Source organism: Pholis gunnellus, assembly GCF_910591455.1.
Source record: "Pholis gunnellus genome assembly, chromosome: 7".
Lineage (NCBI taxonomy): Eukaryota > Metazoa > Chordata > Actinopteri > Perciformes > Pholidae > Pholis > Pholis gunnellus.
In genome coordinates this window covers 11,094,164-11,112,142 of record NC_136533.1, presented here as the reverse complement: position 1 = coordinate 11,112,142, position 17,979 = coordinate 11,094,164, and the positions used below count along the sequence as shown (strand labels likewise).

The 17,979-nt window shown below is 41.2% G+C and overlaps 4 protein-coding genes across 6 annotated transcripts; 1 reads left to right on the top strand and 3 right to left on the bottom strand.

The window, feature by feature from the left end:
• Positions 1-4: 4 nt before the first annotated feature.
• LOC306698313 (large ribosomal subunit protein uL4-like) lies at positions 5-4,170 on the bottom strand. Of its 2 annotated transcripts, XM_079162561.1 has the most exons (10): positions 3,261-4,170; positions 2,973-3,056; positions 2,654-2,774; positions 2,438-2,565; positions 2,150-2,233; positions 1,878-1,984; positions 1,511-1,649; positions 1,150-1,215; positions 834-953; positions 729-745 (listed from the first exon to the last, which is right to left on the bottom strand). In XM_079162561.1, exons 2-8 carry the CDS (start codon positions 3,047-3,049, stop codon positions 1,203-1,205), a joined length of 669 nt encoding a protein of 222 aa, XP_079018687.1. In that variant the 5' UTR covers positions 3,050-3,056; positions 3,261-4,170; the 3' UTR covers positions 729-745; positions 834-953; positions 1,150-1,202. The 2 variants fall into 2 exon arrangements, with proteins under 2 accessions (XP_079018688.1, XP_079018687.1); XM_079162562.1 differs by lacking the exons at positions 1,150-1,215; positions 1,511-1,649; positions 1,878-1,984 and adding exons at positions 5-131; positions 330-413 and having other exon boundaries at positions 618-745.
• An 81-nt stretch (positions 4,171-4,251) lies between these two features.
• On the bottom strand, positions 4,252-7,789 carry rpl4 (ribosomal protein L4). The gene is made up of 10 exons (XM_079162560.1): positions 7,727-7,789; positions 6,809-6,980; positions 6,553-6,659; positions 6,186-6,324; positions 5,768-5,892; positions 5,454-5,583; positions 5,083-5,239; positions 4,795-4,878; positions 4,480-4,600; positions 4,252-4,392 (listed from the first exon to the last, which is right to left on the bottom strand). The coding sequence occupies exons 1-10, from the start codon at positions 7,727-7,729 to the stop codon at positions 4,306-4,308; spliced, it is 1,125 nt and encodes a 374-aa protein (XP_079018686.1). The 5' UTR covers positions 7,730-7,789; the 3' UTR covers positions 4,252-4,305.
• A 514-nt stretch (positions 7,790-8,303) lies between these two features.
• zwilch (zwilch kinetochore protein) lies at positions 8,304-13,080 on the top strand. Of its 2 annotated transcripts, none has more exons than XM_079163767.1 (18): positions 8,304-8,390; positions 8,562-8,604; positions 8,710-8,802; positions 9,144-9,283; positions 9,414-9,604; positions 9,725-9,804; positions 9,877-10,032; positions 10,130-10,201; positions 10,291-10,384; positions 10,480-10,532; positions 10,620-10,719; positions 10,821-10,900; positions 10,998-11,154; positions 11,291-11,319; positions 11,430-11,533; positions 11,632-11,727; positions 12,173-12,288; positions 12,400-13,080. In XM_079163767.1, exons 1-18 carry the CDS (start codon positions 8,341-8,343, stop codon positions 12,486-12,488), a joined length of 1,743 nt encoding a protein of 580 aa, XP_079019893.1. In that variant the 5' UTR covers positions 8,304-8,340; the 3' UTR covers positions 12,489-13,080. The 2 variants fall into 2 exon arrangements, with proteins under 2 accessions (XP_079019893.1, XP_079019892.1); XM_079163766.1 differs by having other exon boundaries at positions 11,397-11,533.
• Positions 13,081-13,085: 5 nt separating this feature from the next.
• On the bottom strand, positions 13,086-17,137 carry lctlb (lactase-like b; the record flags this gene model as incomplete). Its single annotated transcript, XM_079163768.1, has 14 exons — positions 13,086-13,201; positions 13,380-13,424; positions 14,283-14,346; positions 14,513-14,712; positions 14,814-14,940; positions 15,080-15,357; positions 15,438-15,599; positions 15,698-15,752; positions 15,885-15,980; positions 16,135-16,263; positions 16,360-16,469; positions 16,571-16,658; positions 16,759-16,919; positions 17,011-17,137. 14 exons carry the CDS (start codon positions 17,135-17,137, stop codon positions 13,086-13,088), a joined length of 1,758 nt encoding a protein of 585 aa, XP_079019894.1.
• Positions 17,138-17,979: the final 842 nt, after the last annotated feature.

The window sequence follows — 17,979 nt, the reverse complement described above, 5'->3', positions numbered from 1 at the left end:
TGTCTGCAAGTATAGAGATTTAGGGTCATGCTTGAGGATGGCATGACGTCTTGCCGTACGGGTTCAGTTTGAGCATTATCCTCAAGTTCTTCAGAGGATTCTTCTCCAGTACTCTGCGGTTGATCGTCTTGCTGTAATGACAGAAAAAAAAAAAACATCTTAAAATTGTGAACTTCTGCTTCGCTACAAATTAGTCACAGACTTCATGTGTTGCTCAGGACTTCCATATAATCAGGATTCAGAAACACGGACCTGAAGTGGGAATATCATCATAATTGACATGCTGCGTAAAGATAAATGTTAAAGAAGTTAAAGTGAGCAGTTCTTACGTTGGTGTACGAAGAGCTTTCTGGATCTCCTCACTCTTCAGAATCCTGCTCAGGTCTGTATTGGTCATCTTGTGCATGGGAAGGCTGAAATAAATAAGGTATTGAGAGTTTAATTCATCATGTTGTAAATTATGAAAATAGTCAACTGACAAGTCGTATGATGCTTAAACTCAGAACTTCTTTAAATATCACAGAGTTTCAAAAACACGGACCGAAGTGGAAGCTCATCACTGATGTGATCGACAGGTTTGACTTGTGCAACAATGAGGTCGCTTCTTAAACACTCACTTGTAACCAGTCTTCAGGGAAGCAGGTTTACGCCAGGTGCCGTACAGCTCATCCAGCTTACGGAAAGCGCTCTCAGTCCAGATGCAGATCCCAGGCTGCTTCTTGGGTTTCAGCATCTTGGCCGTGATCTATAGAGAACAAGCAAGATTTCAAAGTCATTATCAATAATTTAAGGCAACAAGTTTTGCTTCCAGCATTAGCGTTTGTGGTTCTTACCGTAGGGTCATGCTTGAGGATGCATGACGTCTTGCTGTCTTGGCATAAGGGTTCAGTTTGAGCATTATCCTCAAGTTCTTCAGAGGATTCTTCTTCAGTACTCTGCGGTTGACCGTCTTGCTGTAATGACAAAATATAAAACATCTTAAAATTGTGAACTTCTGCTCAACTACAAATTCGTCACAGACTTCATGTGTTGCTCAGGACTTCCATATAATCAGGATTCAGAAACACGGACCTGAAGTGGGAATATCATCATAGTTTACAAGCTGCTTTAAAGATAAATGTTCAAGAAGTTAAAGTGAGCAGCGCTTACGTTGTGTATGAAGAGCCTTCTGGATCTCCTCACTCTTGACCTCTGGGATTTCCTCAATGCGGTGTCCTAACAGACGAGAGAATCGTGTCAACCACCTTCTCCTCATCTCGTCACAGACTACAGTGTTGCCCGAGCTTGCTCAGAATTATAGACTCATCAATACCTCGTGACAGCTTAAAGACGGCAGGCAACCGTCACTGTTCACAGGCTCAGACGCAAATTACACCATCATGGCAAGACAAACATTAAACTACTTTAAAAATAGTAGCAGTGTAAATACGCAACTATGAGTATTTCATTATAGAAATATATATACATTGTAACAAACTGCTTCTCATTCTTGACAAATGTTTGCGCTTACCTTTGGCCATCACGAGAGCAGGAATAGCAGAGGCAGCCACAGCGGAGCAGATGGCGTAGCGCTTCTGGGTTGTATTGATTCTGCGGTGCCAGCGACGAAAGGTTTAGGTGGGGGCGAACATGCGACCTCCACGACACATCTAGACCAAAGTCAAGGAGGTTTACTACTACTGAATGAAATACAAAGTACTGATCTAATACCTGCTCAGACTCAATGTTCTTCAGCCATCTGTGCCAGCATATGACAGCAGGCATACCGTCACTGGTCACAGAGTCAGTCGCAAATTACACCATCACTGCAAGTCTTGTGCCTGTCCTAGTTTTCACAATATTAAAATGTAAAGCTGTAATTTTGGTCACAAGGATACATTTCCAAAAGCACCCTGGCCAGAGCGGTGAGTACCACCACCCCTCACACGGGGGATACGAGCGACAGCTCTTCCGGTACCCCAAGACTCTGCACTGGTCTGGTGGCCTGTAAGAAAAGAAATACACCTAAATTACAAACAAAATACAGACTTTTGAATGCACGAGCTCGCCATCTTAAAATATATTTTTTTAACTATGATGGCCAGTCATGGTGAGTGTGACAAGCTGCGTAAAAATAACTGTTCAAGAAGTTAAAGTGAGCAGTTCTTACGTTGGTGTACGAAGAGCTTTCTGGATCTCCTCACTCTTCAGAATCCTGCTCAGGTCTGTGTTGGTCATCTTGTGCATGGGAAGGCTGAAATAAATAAGGTATTGAGAGTTTAATTCATCATGTTGTAAATTATGAAAATAGTCAACTGACAAGTCGTATGATGCTCAAACTCAGAACTTCTTTAAATATCACAGAGTTTCAAAAACACGGACCGAAGTGGAAGCTCATCACTGATGTGATCGACAGGTTTGACTTGTGCAACAATGAGGTCGCTTCTTAAACACTCACTTGTAACCAGTCTTCAGGGAAGAAGGTTTACGCCAGGTTCCGTACAGCTCATCCAGCTTACGGAAAGCGCTCTCAGTCCAGATGCAGATCCCAGGCTGCTTCTTGGGTTTCAGCATCTTGGCCGTGATCTATAGAGAACAAGCAAGATTTCAAAGTCATTATCAACAAATTAAGGCAACAAGTTTTGCTTCCAGCATTAGCGTTTGTGGTTCTTACCGTAGGGTCATGCTTGAGGATGGCATGACGTCTTGCAGTCTTGCCGTACGGGTTCAGTTTGAGCATTATCCTCAAGTTCTTCAGAGGATTCTTCTTCAGTACTCTGCGGTTGACCGTCTTGCTGTAATGACAGAAAAAAAAAAAACATCTTAAAATTGTGAACTTCGGCTCAACTACAAATTCGTCACACACTTCATGTGTTGCTCAGGACTTCCATATAATCAGGATTCAGAAACACGGACCTGAAGTGGGAATATCATCATAGTTTACAAGCTGCGTAAAGATAAATGTTAAAGAAGTTAAAGTGAGCAGCGCTTACGTTGGTGTACGAAGAGCTTTCTGGATCTCCTCACTCTTCAGAATCCTGCTCAGGTCTGTGTTGGTCATCTTGTGCATGGGAAGGCTGAAATGAATAAGGTATTACGAGTTTAATACATCATGTTGGAAAACATGAATATAATCAATTGACAAGTTTTATGATGCTCTAACTCAGAACTTCTTTAAATATCACAGAGTTTCAAAAACACGGACCGAAGTGGAAGCTCATCACTGATGTGATCGACAGGTTTGACTTGTGCAACAATGAGGTCGCTTCTTAAACACTCACTTGTAACCAGTCTTCAGGGAAGCAGGTTTACGAGAGGTGCCGTAGAGCTCATCCAGCTTACGGAAAGCTCAGTCCAGATGCAGAAGCGTCCGACGTGACCACCAGGATCGAGCCTCAGGAGGTTGTTTGTTCTGCATTGATGCTTTCATGACAGGACAGCAATTAAACACTCACGGGTTGAATTATCTAGTTATTTAAAAAGTAATTTAGTCTATTCAAAACAGATATTCACAGATGCTAGAAGATTCAGAAACTAAAGGACAGTTTTACTGCCCATCAATGTCATTTAAGTTTGCAATACCTACTGCACATAAAATATACATTGTTGGCATTAAGGACCATTAAGATAATGTACAACATTTAGCAAACAGTGATGACTTGTACATTTTAACAAATTACATACCTGAGATATTGCAGAAGACTAGGGTGTAGATGGTCCTCTGCTTACGATCTGCCTGAGACTCATCTTACCGTTACCAGCACAAAGGGCTCTTTCCACCACGCACTCTTTGGCTTCATGCAGTCATCGAACTGAGGAAGAGCAGGTCGACTTTGCTGGCTGGTTGTGAAGCACCGTTTGACTCAATCAGCCTCTGACACCCACCCACGGTACAGCATTGTGAGGCCTGTCGAGTTTACTACAAATCCCACAGTCCTCTAGATGAATGGGTTGGTATCAGTAATAGATCAGTTTATACTGATCACTAAATGGGTTTAAAAGTTGTGCAATCAATAGTTGTATTAGTGTACAAACCTACATGCCAAGTGAAATTAACTATGTATTGAACAAGTCCTCGGGCTACATTGCAGGCCTGCCTGAAAAGCCATCTTTTTCTAATGATCGAATAGTTTAATCACGACAAATGCTGCTCAACCTGTGTGCTTGATATTCCTCTTTGCCTTGTGTCCTTCAACGCAAACAGATTAAAGTCTTATGTGAAATGAACGGTCTTGTGAATTAAAATGTGCAATTACACATCTGACTCGTAGATTTGAAACAAATGATTTATTAAACCACTGAACTCTTGTCTGCAAGTATAGAGATTTATGCTGTGGGTTTGGCAGCTGCTTCCTTCTTAGGCGCTCCCTTCTTCCCAGGCTTCTTCTTGGGTTTCAGCATCTTGGCCTTGATCTATAGAGAACCAGCAAGATTTCAAAGTCATTATCAACAATTTATGGCAACAACTTTTGCTTCCAGCATGATTTTTTTGGTTCTTACCGTAGGATCATGCTTGAGGATGGCATGACGTCTTGCAGTCTTGGCGTACGGGTTCAGTTTGAGCATTATCCTCAAGTTCTTCAGAGGATTCTTCTTCAGTACTCTGCGGTTGATCGTCTTGCTGTAATGACAGAAAAAAAAAAAACATCTTAAAATTGTGAACTTCTGCTTAGCTACAAATTTGTCACAGACTTCATGTGTTGCTCAGGACTTCCATATAATCAGGATTCAGAAACACGGACCTGAAGTGGGAATATCATCATAATTGACATGCTGCGTAAAGATAAATGTTCAGTTAAAGTGAGCAGTTCTTACGTTGGTGTACGAAGAGCCTTCTGGATCTCCTCACTCTTCAGAATCCTGCTCAAGTCTGTGTTGGTCATCTTGTGCATGGGAAGGCTGAAATAAATAAGGTATTACGAGTTTAATTCATCATGTTGTAAATTATGAAAATAGTCAACTGACAAGTCGTATGATGCTCAAACTCAGAACTTCTTTAAATATCACAGAGTTTCAAAAACACGGACCGAAGTGGAAGCTCATCACTGATGTGATCGACAGGTTTGACTTGTGTAACAATGAGGTCACTTCTTAAACACTCACTTGTAACCAGTCTTCAGGGAAGAAGGTTTACGCCAGGTTCCGTAGAGCTCATCCAGCTTACGGAAAGCGCTCTCAGTCCAGATGCAGAAGCGTCCGACGTGACCACCAGGTGCGAGTCTCAGGAGGTTCAGTTTGTTTACGTTCTGCAGAGTGATGCCTTTATAATACAGCACAATAATTAAACACTCACGGGTTGAATTATCTTATGGCACATTTTTCAATACAACTTTGATAACCACCGATGCCAAAACATTCAGGACTAACGGGGCAGCACAGTGTTTCTAGCTATGGCATTCAGGTTTACAAGAACTACTGCATATGAACTATACATTGTTAGTTATTAAATATTAAGAGCTCTTATCTCCATTTACCTGGGATATTTCTGAAGGCTTTGGTGACCCCGGAGTCTTGGTTGTAGATGATGCATGGTCCTCTGCGTTGGATCCGTCTGCGATTCCTCATCTTACCCTTACCAGCACGCATGCGCTGAGAGGCGTAGACCTGAGAATAGAACATTTACATCATTGCTATACACCATTAAAAAGACACCAAGTAAAGCCTAATATACTAAACTTTAGCAATTGTCACAGGCTGAAATGTTACCAGTTAATCCTACTGAAAGCAACAGTCTAAGATCTTTGTGCAGAGTTAAGCCAACAGAGAAAATGTGAAAAGTTTAGATTACCTTCTTGATGTCATTCCAGGCTTTCAGCTTCTTCAGCAGGAGCACTGCATCCTTAGTTTTCTTGTAGCTCTCAACTTTGTCTTCAACCACCAGCGGGACCTCTGGGATTTCCTCAATGCGGTGTCCTAACAGACGAGAGAATCGTGTCAACCACCTTCTCCTCATCTCGTCACAGACTACAGTGTTGCCCGAGCTTGCTCAGAATTATAGACTCATCAATACCTCGTGACAGCTTAAAGACGGCAGGCAACCGTCACTGTTCACAGGCTCAGACGCAAATTACACCATCATGGCAAGACAAACATTAAACTACTTTAAAAATAGTAGCCGTGCAAATACGCAACTATGAGTATTTCATTATAGAAATATATACATTGTAACAAACTGCTTCTCATTCTTGAAAAATGTTTGCGCTTACCTTTGGCCATCACAAGAGCAGGAATAGCAGAGGCAGCCACAGCGGAGCAGATGGCGTAGCGCTTCTGGGTTGTATTGATTCTGCGGTGCCAGCGACGCCAGGTTTTGGTGGGGGCGAACATGCGACCTCCACGACACATCTAGACCAAAGTCAAGGAGGTTTACTACTACTGAATGAAATCACAAGTACTGATCTAATACCTGCTCAGACTCAATGTTCTTCAGCCATCTGTGCCAGCATATGACAGCAGGCATACCGTCACTGGTCACAGAGTCAGTCGCAAATTACACCATCACTGCAAGTCTTGTGCCTGTCCTAGTTTTCACAATATTAAAATGTAAAGCTGTAATTTTGGTCACAAGGATACATTTCCAAAAGCACCCTGGCCAGAGCGGTGAGTACCACCACCCCTCACACGGGGGATACGAGCGACAGCTCTTCCGGTACCCCAAGACTCTGCACTGGTCTGGTGGCCTGTAAGAAAAGAAATACACCTAAATTACAAACAAAATACATAAGATGTTTTTAATGCACGTGCTGAGTCGCCATCTTAAAATCTTGTATTAAACTATGATGGCGAGTCATGGTCAACAGGCCAGTTCAATGAGGACGTATACACTCACCTGCCAGTTCACTGACTGCATAAGGCTGGCGACTGTTCTTGCGCATGTTGGTGTGCACAAAATTCACAACATCAGGGCGAATTGGAGCCCTGAACACAGCAGGCAAGACAACATTCTTGCCAGCAGCTTCTCCTTTCTCGGAGTAAACCGAGATCAGGGGTCGGGCACAGGCCTGGGAAACAAAAGCAACATTTAAAACACAGGTAAATATATATGTTGGATTTGAGAAGGTAATGAATACTCTTAGATGCAGTGGCTTTGGTCGGGAGAATATCAATAAATACAATGTGCTTCGAACAAGCCATCAGATCTCCTGGTGTCTAGGCCAAGAAACTGTTAACCAACTTAAGAAAACAGTTTGATCAAACTCGGTGCAGCTTGTACGTCAAATCAGGTGTACCTCATATTTGACTATATCAACGGGGACTACTCATTAACATTACGCATTTACACATTGTCGGAAAAATCTGCTGCTCCTAGCTTAGCTCGTTTATGCTACCGTGACTGACTTTAGCAAGCTAGTCTAACACGTTGCGTTGTCTTATCACAGATGGCGTTAGCGCTGTTAAAGAGCATAACTACACTTAAAAATACCACACGTGATATTTATGTCAAGAAAATATAACATATGATGCCCTGTAAATGTGTCACAGGTGCTAAGCTACGTGTTCCTGATCTACCACTTTGGCGACAGACACACGTGTAACTGGGTTGAATTACTGAGCTAACGCAACATATCCAAAATGGCTCCTCGTGTTAGCTTCGTTAGCCGGGAGCTTTCCCACTCACTGCTCTAATAAATCTATATTCAAGCTTAGCACAGACACCGAACCAAGGTTTATTTGATAGGTACACATCAAGAGACATAGCATACGTATTATATAGCGTCTTAATAACGAGCTGAGTGTATTTTCTCACCATTTTCAGTAATTATTTTTCGGCTCGCCGGGAACCACACTGCTCACGGTATGGCGGCCACAGTGAAAAAGGAAGTCGGTACGTTTCCCTGAATGCTTTAAGCCTCCGCCTCAACGAATATCACTTCCGCCGACTGATGTTTTTCACTATTGTTTTGCTCACCACAAAAAAAGATATATTACAAAATGTATATGATTGAATCAAACAATTGTGTTCGCAGTGTCAATCAAATGCTCTCAACAAAACTGTATTACATTGAGTTGCTTCAAATGGGACTATTTCTTTACGCCATGTTGGCGCAGTATGAACGTAAAGGCGGAACTATTTTCTAAGAAACACTTTCTTTTATAAAATATTATTTTATTTAAAACAAAACATTTTACATTTCATCTATGTTGAGATCATATAAACACTTTGCTGACTTAATTCGTTATTTTCTGATGTATAAACGTATAACTGATAGAAATGATGACCTGTGACCCCATGACGTCACCGCCCGAGTGAGCGCGCGACAGTCAAAACATCAACAGTAGCAACCCGTTTACCTCTGTTAACTTTTGTATTTTATCCATGTGAATCGCTCTGTAACAGGCGGTCTGTTGTATGATTGTGTGATGGGCTCAACGGTGGTATCCAGTGCGAAGGAGTTTTATAATGTTCTTCGGTGAGTTTACTTGTGGATGCTTGACGTAAACGAACGTTACCAATTGTTTAGCTTTTTATATAAAGTGAAATGGACGAGTTGTCAGCCTTTAGCTTAACTTTACGTGTTAGTTATTCGACTTATCTTGCCGAGGTACGGTTAATTTATTTGTGTGTTATGTGTTGATCGAAGGTCTCTTCAAGATGAGGAAGGCAACGACTCATGTACATATGAGGTAATTTGATTTAAGTAAAATCCATCGTAATATGGTGTATGTATGCATATGTATCTGTGTTACACCGTAATGAATAATGGTGTTTCTGTATCTGATTGGTTTTAGGAGGACATACAGATGTTAAAGATGAATGGAGACAGAGTCCCTGTGCTGAATATGTACTGTGGCAACCAGCCAGTCTTCATCTGTGAAAAAGCTGTGAGTAAAGTGAATGCTGTAAGCACTACACACGTATTACTGTGTAACATGATAACTTAACAAACACATGGACATTGTCTTGCATTTTTAGAAGTCTATGATTTCATGGTGTATGTGTCTTCTGATACATCAACAGTCACTTAGGATTTTTTTGACATGTTGATGTTGGTTTGGGATGGCGTACATACCTTCATAACGTAAAAATAATTGTTTATTACAACCATAGACCATTGTAAAGCAAAGGATATAACTCCAGATACCCGCAGGTAGCCCTTTTTATCATACAATTTTATTAAAACACCTCATTAACTAACTTTGTTTTTATTTCTTGGTTTCTCAAGGTTCCAAAAATATATGAACCTGATGATCAACCAATGACTGAAACATCAAACTGCGCTGACAACGATGATGCTGATGATGCTGATACCAATGCTCTCCTGACAGAATTGGGACCACAGCCGCTCACAATCATGAAAGCAAGGTGACCAACTAAGAAGTTTAACTCTTCATCCAAATGACTGAAGTGCACAGAGTAGGATTACATTACCAGTGTAACTAATACACTGTTGATGACAATCAAAATGCTTTTTTCTTTCTTTCATTTTTTACAGGCAGTTGCTGTCTTGGTACACATTATCTCAAAATGCTAATGTGTCATCTGTGGACAACAACCCCGCCTTACACCCTCTATGGGTGCGATGTGACATGTCTGATCCAGCTGGAACAACCTGGTTTGGAGCTGAAACGGTCTGCATGGGCAATCGAGTGTCTGGTGTCAAATTATACTCTGTCACCTGCAAAGGTAGGCTTTCAATAATCCATCCTTGAAACATTATCAGTATAGTGAATATTTTTTTTCACAACTCCTGTGTGAGTTTTGAAGTTTCTGGCATTTGCTTTGTTCCAACTTACATTTTGTTAGGCTCAACTGTGGACAAAGGATCCCTCGTAACCTTAGACGAGCTAAAACATGAGCACAAGAAGAGGCACCACTTGTCCTCGGTGAGTGTGCATCCTTCCTTCTAAGTCAATGTGAATGAATGTTCGCTCACTTACATCCGTCAATGCTTCCAGATGGCAATCAAAGGCAGTGCCAGGTTCAACTTGTTTGGCTCCACTGTTGTTGAAAACACCATGATTGAGTCACAGAGTAGTGTCACGGTGGATTTCAAATGGAGTCATGTGGAGAGTATCCTTGAGACCCCACCCCTGTCCTCTATAGCAACACTGGTAAGAACCAGTCATTCACATTCTAAACAGACTCTTAAATACTGAATAAATTGGTGCATTTTGTGTACTTGGCTTGATTATTTCTGTTCATGTGCAGAATATCAAAGTTGCCAGCGGGGACATGAAGAGCCCAATGAATGAGATGTACAGGGAGCTAGAGTTTCTTCAGGTTGGTGTCCCACAGTGATCTGACATGAATGACCGTGGGCAACGTCACACAAATAGGCATCGAAATATCTCCGATTCCTGTTATTTCAGACTCTTGCTGATGGTTTGAGAACTGGTGAGACTGAATGGGTGGAGCCTTTGGAAAGCCTGTCAGCTGTAAATCTGACCAAGGCCTTCCTAGAAGGTATCTGCTTCTTTTTAAATCAATGCACATTTGCTACGATTTAATGCTAACAGTTAGTTCAGAATATTATTTAGCTTTTTTCATTTGTCTTTCAGAGCTTCAGGATACTGCAAAGACACTACAGGACCAGGCTGCCAAAAAAGCTAAGGTATGACAGAAGAAAAGGACTTTTCACAAATTCATTCATTTCTGAATACATGTGGTAGCTTTCTTGCTTCTTCATCTTTTCTTAAAGACCGCAAAGCCTAAAACTGAGACCGCCGACATTTTCAAGTCTTTCTTGGAACGAGGCGATTTGGATTTTGTGGAGCAGCTGTGGGTTCGGATGAGAAAGAGTGAGTCAGCTCCTCTATTAAGGACACTAGGACTCACTTGATTTAGAATTACAAACGGACAATGACAACCATTTTCCTCCATATTTTTTTTTTCATTACAGGTGTGACTTCATATCAAGACATTGGAGACTGCCTGAAATTGGTCACGGAAGCTCTAAGATACGGTGACATCAAACCTTGGGTATGAAATGATGCAGCGCTTTAAAACTGTTTATTGCCGAGAAAAGATTGAGGGATGTTTTGTGTAAAAACATTTAGTTTTGTGTTATTTCCTCTAGATTCACAGAGACAGCAGCAGCTCCCTCAGCAAGCTCATCCTGCAGTCTTACCACCAGCAGATTGACCATGTGTCTCTCACAGGAGTCACCCCTGTCCACATGCTGCTGGAGATGGGTCTGGACAAGATGAGAAAGGATTACATCAACTACCTCATCGGTATCCTCTTAAACATCACTCTGAAGCTCCGTATAACTCTGTGTCCTTTACATGCGTTTCAAAGTTTTACAGTGATGTTGAAAGCACAAACTTTGCTTTGATATTCGACTATTCTGCTCTTCGTTTTTCCCCTCAGGTGAAGAACTGACGACTCTGAACCACTTGGTAAGACGGTTTTACTGACAACTATTTTGTGATGACTGCTAACAAAATATTCTAAGTTTAAATATTTTACTCCATAGTGTTATTACCTGAGCACAGAGGTCGATCTGCAGGAGCAAGTGATCCGACTCAGAAAACTGCACCATCTGCTGGAAATAATAGTGACCTGCAGTACTTTCCTGGGCTTGCCCTACGACCGGCTCTTCCTTCTCACGCAGTAAATGAATTTGCCTTTTTTTGCCAGTAATGTATAAGAGTGCAAAATGTTCTTTCTCAAAGATGACATTTAAGTACACACTTTTTCTTTCCCCTTAGATCATGTTTGCAGCACTACAAAACACACCCATATGATGAGGAGCATGAATTCAAACTGCAAATCAAACCCGCACTGATCAGCCATTTCTACCAGAAGTAAGGAATACAACCCTTTGCACACTTACTGCTTCATTACATCCGAAGAAAATGGTAAACTAAATTGAGACGTTTGTCTTTACGTTAATGTTTTTAACACAAAATAGTCATTTGTTTCACCCACAAAAGTGTCGACAAAGTGAAACAGAAAGTAGGAGAAAGGTAGTGCGAGTCATTTTCACTTTGCGTCAGATATGATTTGATGAATTTAAAAACTGGCCTTTTTTATTTGACAGAAGCAAGTCGGTTGTATTCAGATGTATTCAAGGGGTTTGTTGTGCTTAGTATTTTGAGAAACACACTTGCTTCCACACAGTTCTCCTTATGTGGTCATGCGTGTCTGCCTGTGATTCAAACCCACTGTATCCTGTGTATTTTTTGATCACCTAAGTGCCAACTGTGAAGGTCTGAACAGGAGCTATTGTCTCATCGTTGTGCTCCACAGAGAGCAGCCGGTCCTGTGGGGGGCTGAGGTGTCCAGTGGCCACGGTTCTCGTGAGGTGAGGACATCCGTACAGCTCAGTGACAGACCGCTGGTGGATCATGTTATCTTTGAAACAGGTGACTTCAATGCGCCACTCTAAAATATCGTACATGCCATATAGTTACAAGTGGTTGTTATCCCAGTAAAGTACAGATAACATTGTTCTTCTTTAACTGTTCTGTCTTTAGATTACCCAAATGAAACCATGAATGGGGACGGTGAGAATCCTGCCTTCTTCTCCACCACGGTGTGCTGTAGCCTCGTCAACTTTGCCTGAATTTACACAGAGCACCGCTTAAATACAAAGGAGGTGTTAATTGTCATTTTTGATGTTCTCATCAGCGATTAACATGTTTTAGAACTAGCCAAATTACCTTATACTACATCACAAAGTGTATGTTTGTGTTGATATACTGTCATTTTGTCAAAATGTCTTGAATAAAAAAACGTTGAGTCCGTTCCGTGACGCTGCCATGGGTTTTCTAAATGCATCTTTATTATCATATTTGCTGATTTGTTTTATGTTCAATATAGCAGTTGAAAGACTGTTTTTGCTGAACAACTCAAAACACAAAGTACAATAGATCACAAGGGCTGTTTGCAATGGTAACATTCCACAGCAAAATTGCAATAAGAAAATCCAAAATGTTGCAGGGCTATCCACACTGTTTGAGTGTCTGGTTCTACATTTATTATAAAAGGCTAAACCAATGTTTTTACAGCACTGTATGCACATCAAATTAATGAAGTCACTAATTCTCTTGAAATTCAGTTCAAATAATGTATTTATGTTCACGCATGATCCAGTAAATAAATGAAGCACTTGCAGTATGTGTGTGTATTGATGTTTGTGATTGTAAACATGCACACATGTCTAGTTCCGCCTCCGCAGCAGGAACATAAGGAAGACGGCGCTGAGCAAAATAGAGAGTGTGCAAACAGTGGGAACAACAATTTCAGTTACCATCTCCATGTGGCTGGTCAAAGGGTCTGCAATGCACACACACACATACATACATACATTAACAAATCACCAGCATTATTACGTAGTTCAGACACTGCTCACGAAGCGAGTGACGATGCTCAAGCACAGCACTCAAAGGGTTAATATTTGTCCCCTAAATCAAATCCTTTATCTCATTTATAGTGAGCATGAGTGATTCCTTACCATGTATAAGTCTTAGAATATTGGCAGCAGTACTCCGCTGTTCCTCTAATAAAAAAAAAAAGAGAAAGTACTCAAGAGTTGATTAACGACACTTTAACCCTTTGAGAACTGCATGAAGCTACCGGGGAATATTTCATGAAGCAGCATTTTCACCGCCAGACAACTTTTTAAAATCAAATCTTCGAAAATGTTTTTTTGTTATCGCCAGACACCAACTGGCATGTTCCATAACCTCATGTTGAATCTTTGATTTCTAAATTGAATTCTAATACATCAGACAGTTTCATATATAATCCTGCTTTGTGAAACACCCTGTGGGCACAAGTCCACAGATAAGCTTTATGCTTATTGAGTTTTTGTCAAAGCTGGTTTGCAGATTGGATTTAAGCACACTGGTAAAACTTCAGATAAATGAAGACATAGTTGCACACTGTACGCAAGGAGTACAAGCTGGTTTCAGAGGCATGTCTTAGTGTTAAACTGCAGAGGCTTATTCTGTTAGTCAAATTTAATACAGCACAATCACAAAACAAACAAAAACGGACATTAATGGACGACATGTACCCTCAAGTTCTAAACTTCATCATGCACTGGCCAAACCTTTGGCATTTCTGCATGTTCCTTGGATTTTCTTCTAGCTGGGGGGCAAACAAAGAAGAAATCTCAGATATTCTGTCAGAGATTATATTAATAATTATTTTTAGCTAATAATTTGTTCATGTGTTTGTCTGAGGTGCAGCAACACATATTCAAGTCAATTCTTGATCTTACTTGCATTTCAAAAATATTGGCAATGTTTTGGATATTTCTTTTTATCTATAGAATCTTTATTTGTTTACCCCAGCTAGTTGTTCACCACTGATCATTGATACACATGGACAGGAATGCTCTAGACAAACTGACCTGCAGCTAGGAGCTGGTTGCTTGAGGAACACATCTCAACCGCCTTCCTCCTCCAGTTCTCAACCTGCAGGGATTTACAATGCAATCGCATATGATCACTAGAACGAGTTTTCTTGTTGCACAATAGAGCATTAACCAATTAATCTGAATTTTTTTAGACCATTATCTCAAAAGTGTGTCTGGAAAGGATGAGAGGCAGGACTTTGTAGTGACCACGTTATGTCTCTTACCTCTCTCTGATTGGGAAATCCATTGGAGCTGATGACGCGTTTGTAAAACTGGACAGAAGCTTTGGGATAGCGGGGTTTGTTTTTGTTCCTGAAGTCCACGTAGTACAAGCCAAACCTCTCGGAATACCCTTCATCCCACTCAAACTTGTCCAGCAGGGACCATGCGGTGTAGCCCTTCACATTGACTCCATCTTTGATAGCTGAGTGGCACCACAGAGAAAGAGTTAACCGCAAAAATTGGATTGAACTTTGAATACATTTTCCCCAAATGACCAAACAAGACATGTACGAGCCCATTCACCTTTCAGCATCTCATTGATGTAGTCTTTAAAATACTGTATCCTCCAGTCATCACACAGTTCTGTGCACAACAGCTTCTCAGAGACTCCATTCTCTGTCACATAAATCATTGGGTTTCCGTACTGAGACTAGACGGGGAACAAATCAATATGCAATAAGTTGCCTTCATGTCATTTAAGTAGGGCTGCAGTGTGCTAAGATCATTTCAGCTTCCACACAAACGTCAACAAGCCTGTTCTGCATGATTCACTATTCGCCACAAGTCACCTTGACAAAATTGAGCAGGCGTCTGAAACCCCACGGCACAGAGTAGAGCCACTCTGACCCGGGGTCAGGCCATCGCGGGTCAACCAGCTCAGCCAGGTCACGGTCAGTGAAGTAACTGCTGCTGCTACGAACTGATGGGTTGTTCTTTTGGGTGATGTAGCGGGTGGTGAAATGACCGATGCCGAGGAAGTCACACGTCCCCTTGATGTAGCTCTTCTCTTGGGAGGAAAATGTGGGCAGGCGGGACGTCCCGAGGCCTTGTTGATTACTCTTCCTTCCTGCACACACAAGTAGTGATTAGTTAATTCCCCAAACACCAAATATTACTTCAAGATCAACTGTTTACAACTCAACTTACCGACGAAGTCTTTCATCACTTGAGGGTAGTCTCCATGAAAGATGGGTGTGGCAAACCAGCCCAGGTAGAACTGGACATATCTCTCAGCTGCTTCAATGTCTTTCTGGTTGCTGATATCCACCGGCTCTCCCCAATCCCCAGACAGAGAGATGCCAACCAGACCTGCAGATGAGGACAAGAGCTGTCAACACTACGACAGACGGTGCTGTTGAGAGGCAAATGTTGAATTAAGTTACTTTCAAGAGTTTGACCTTGTTTACCTTTTTGTTTCCCTCTCCATTGTGTATCATAAGTGTGCCAAACTTTTGCATGTGCCTATGAAAAAGATTACTATTATGAGTATGATTTACATTTCAGTTCAAAGTGGTTCATGTTTTTTATTACTGACTATATATATATATATATATATATATATATATATATATATATATAAATACGTTGTCTCACCTTGATTATGTGATGGGCAGCTCTGTATGCCCCTGTTCCTCTCAGCCTCAGTCCAGGAGCATGCTCACCAGTCTCATAGCCTTCAACTGCTACAGACTGAAGCAGGTTCGCAGATTGTGGAGTATTAGTGTGATAAGAGTACTTATAACTGGTAGAAACATATTAATCCAAGCTCTATAATGAAGACGAATCATATGTTACAAGGCAGGCGTGAATGTAAAACCTGCAAAATCATTGATTTTCAACCTACCCATGGATTGTTGAAAGTCATCCAGTACTTGACTCGTTTGCCAAATCTTTCAAAGCACAGGTTTGCAAATTCATTGAAATGGTTGACCATGCTAACATTCTGCCATCCACCATATTTCTCTTGTAAGACCTAGAAAAGCAAAGAGTACATTAACTCGGTAAAGAAGAACAGTCATGTAATGCAAAAGGTCTTAAATGAGGGATTATCAGTGTTTTGCATACCCACCTGTGGAAGATCCCAGTGATACAGGGTAACAATGGGAGTGATCTTGCTCTCCAACAGGTGGTCAATCAGCTCATCATAGTACTGTATTCCTTTTTCATTTATATGGTCAGCTGCAAATAGTATTTAAGTGTCGATAGTTTAAGCTGTTAACAAATTAAATCATATATGCCAGTTCAGTTCCAAAAGGCTTGAATTACCAGCAGTTACTTACACTTTATGCCAGTGGGGATGAGTCTAGGCCAGGATATGGAGAAGCGATAGTGGTTAAGCTTCAGGTCCTTTATCAGAGAAACATCATCCTGTACAACACACACGCAGTGGAGTGAAATATTCAGATTTATTTTCGACCCCCTCTGTTCTCTCTATATCTCTCAGACACATCACACCTGATCACCCCACCTTGACTTTGTGGTAGCCCTCACAGGAGGAATCCCCGGTGTCATTTTGTTGGATTTTGCCTTTCTTATGACTGAACACGTCCCAGATGCTCAGTCCTTTTCCGTCTTTGTCCCAGGCTCCTTCTGTTTGATAGGCTGAACTTCCGGCACCCCACGAAAATCCTAATAAATACATACATGGCAACAACCAGATGACCAGCTCTTAAAATGTACTGCCACTATCCCACTGAGCAAAAGAGCAATTTTTGTTTACCAGCTGGAAAAGTGCCATAATAGAAGGAGCTGTGGCCGTTCTTTGTCCAGTCGAAGTCCTCAGCCGAAGACAGACACAGCACCAGCACAAACACATGACACACACTGAATGCACAGCGGGGCAGCATGGTACTCCTGAGCCTGCAGCACAGTCACTGTCTGGTTCTGCTCCAGTCTCTTACTGTCGTTTGCACACAGAGGAGAACCATTTAGCATCACCTCTTTATCACAATAACAAGCTTGGTCTGCAGAAAACATATTGTTGTATCTAAGACACATATACACACACATGCTTACACCTTTCTTTTCTGAAAAATGTGGATATAGTCACTGTCATCAAACGGTCTGAAAGCATCCAATATGATGGACTACGGGGGGTCCTGCATCCCTAATGCAGAGCCAAACACCCCTTTTCAAACTCAATGGAGTGTGAGCTCATCCTGCTGAGGCAGACAGATCCCATACAAACTACGGTTTCACCTCTGTAAGCAAAGTTAATGTCAGAGAGGTTGATATATTTACAGTGCACAATCACATGACATTGGATGAACCTTTCAACACATGCAGACTTTAAGTCAATATGGGAACTTTTATTTCCTTATCATTTGACAATGATAAGGAAATTAATGCCATTTGTTACATTGTCATGGTTGCTTCCAGGCACTCAGGAGCATATCACATGCCAGTTTTACAGTCTATTAATCCTGCAATCGGCGTGATACATATGCTTTATCATGAAATGCTAAATTGAAGACATTGCATTATGATACATTTTGGGAATATTAAATCAGAAATATGGTAGACATATAACCTAAAAAGTCTCAAGAATTCCTACGAATTATGAATACTAATTATTAAAAACAGTCCTGTTTACCTTTGTTTTTTTCAAGATATATAATTTCTCACAAAAGCATTTTCGTTTAAGTATTCCAACTGCAAATTATCTTTTAAATTATTCCTGCACAATCCA

Coding starts and splice junctions, on each gene's coding strand:
- LOC306698313 (XM_079162561.1), bottom strand. CDS start 3,049: ATGCACAAGATGACCAACACAGACCTGAGCAGGATTCTGAAGAGTGAG. Junction 2,775..2,972: donor AAAGCTCTTCGTACACCAAC/GTAAGCGCTGCT, acceptor CTGTCATTACAG/CAAGACGGTCAACCGCAGAG. Junction 1,650..1,877: donor GCCAGGGTGCTTTTGGAAAT/GTATCCTTGTGA, acceptor ACTTTGGTCTAG/ATGTGTCGTGGAGGTCGCAT.
- rpl4 (XM_079162560.1), bottom strand. Junction 6,325..6,552: donor GCCAGGGTGCTTTTGGAAAT/GTATCCTTGTGA, acceptor ACTTTGGTCTAG/ATGTGTCGTGGAGGTCGCAT. Junction 4,393..4,479: donor TCCTCAAGCATGATCCTACG/GTAAGAACCAAA, acceptor GGTTCTCTATAG/ATCAAGGCCAAGATGCTGAA.
- zwilch (XM_079163766.1), top strand. CDS start 8,341: ATGGGCTCAACGGTGGTATCCAGTGCGAAGGAGTTTTATAATGTTCTT. Junction 8,803..9,143: donor TCTTCATCTGTGAAAAAGCT/GTGAGTAAAGTG, acceptor TGGTTTCTCAAG/GTTCCAAAAATATATGAACC. Junction 12,289..12,399: donor TCATGTTATCTTTGAAACAG/GTGACTTCAATG, acceptor TTCTGTCTTTAG/ATTACCCAAATGAAACCATG.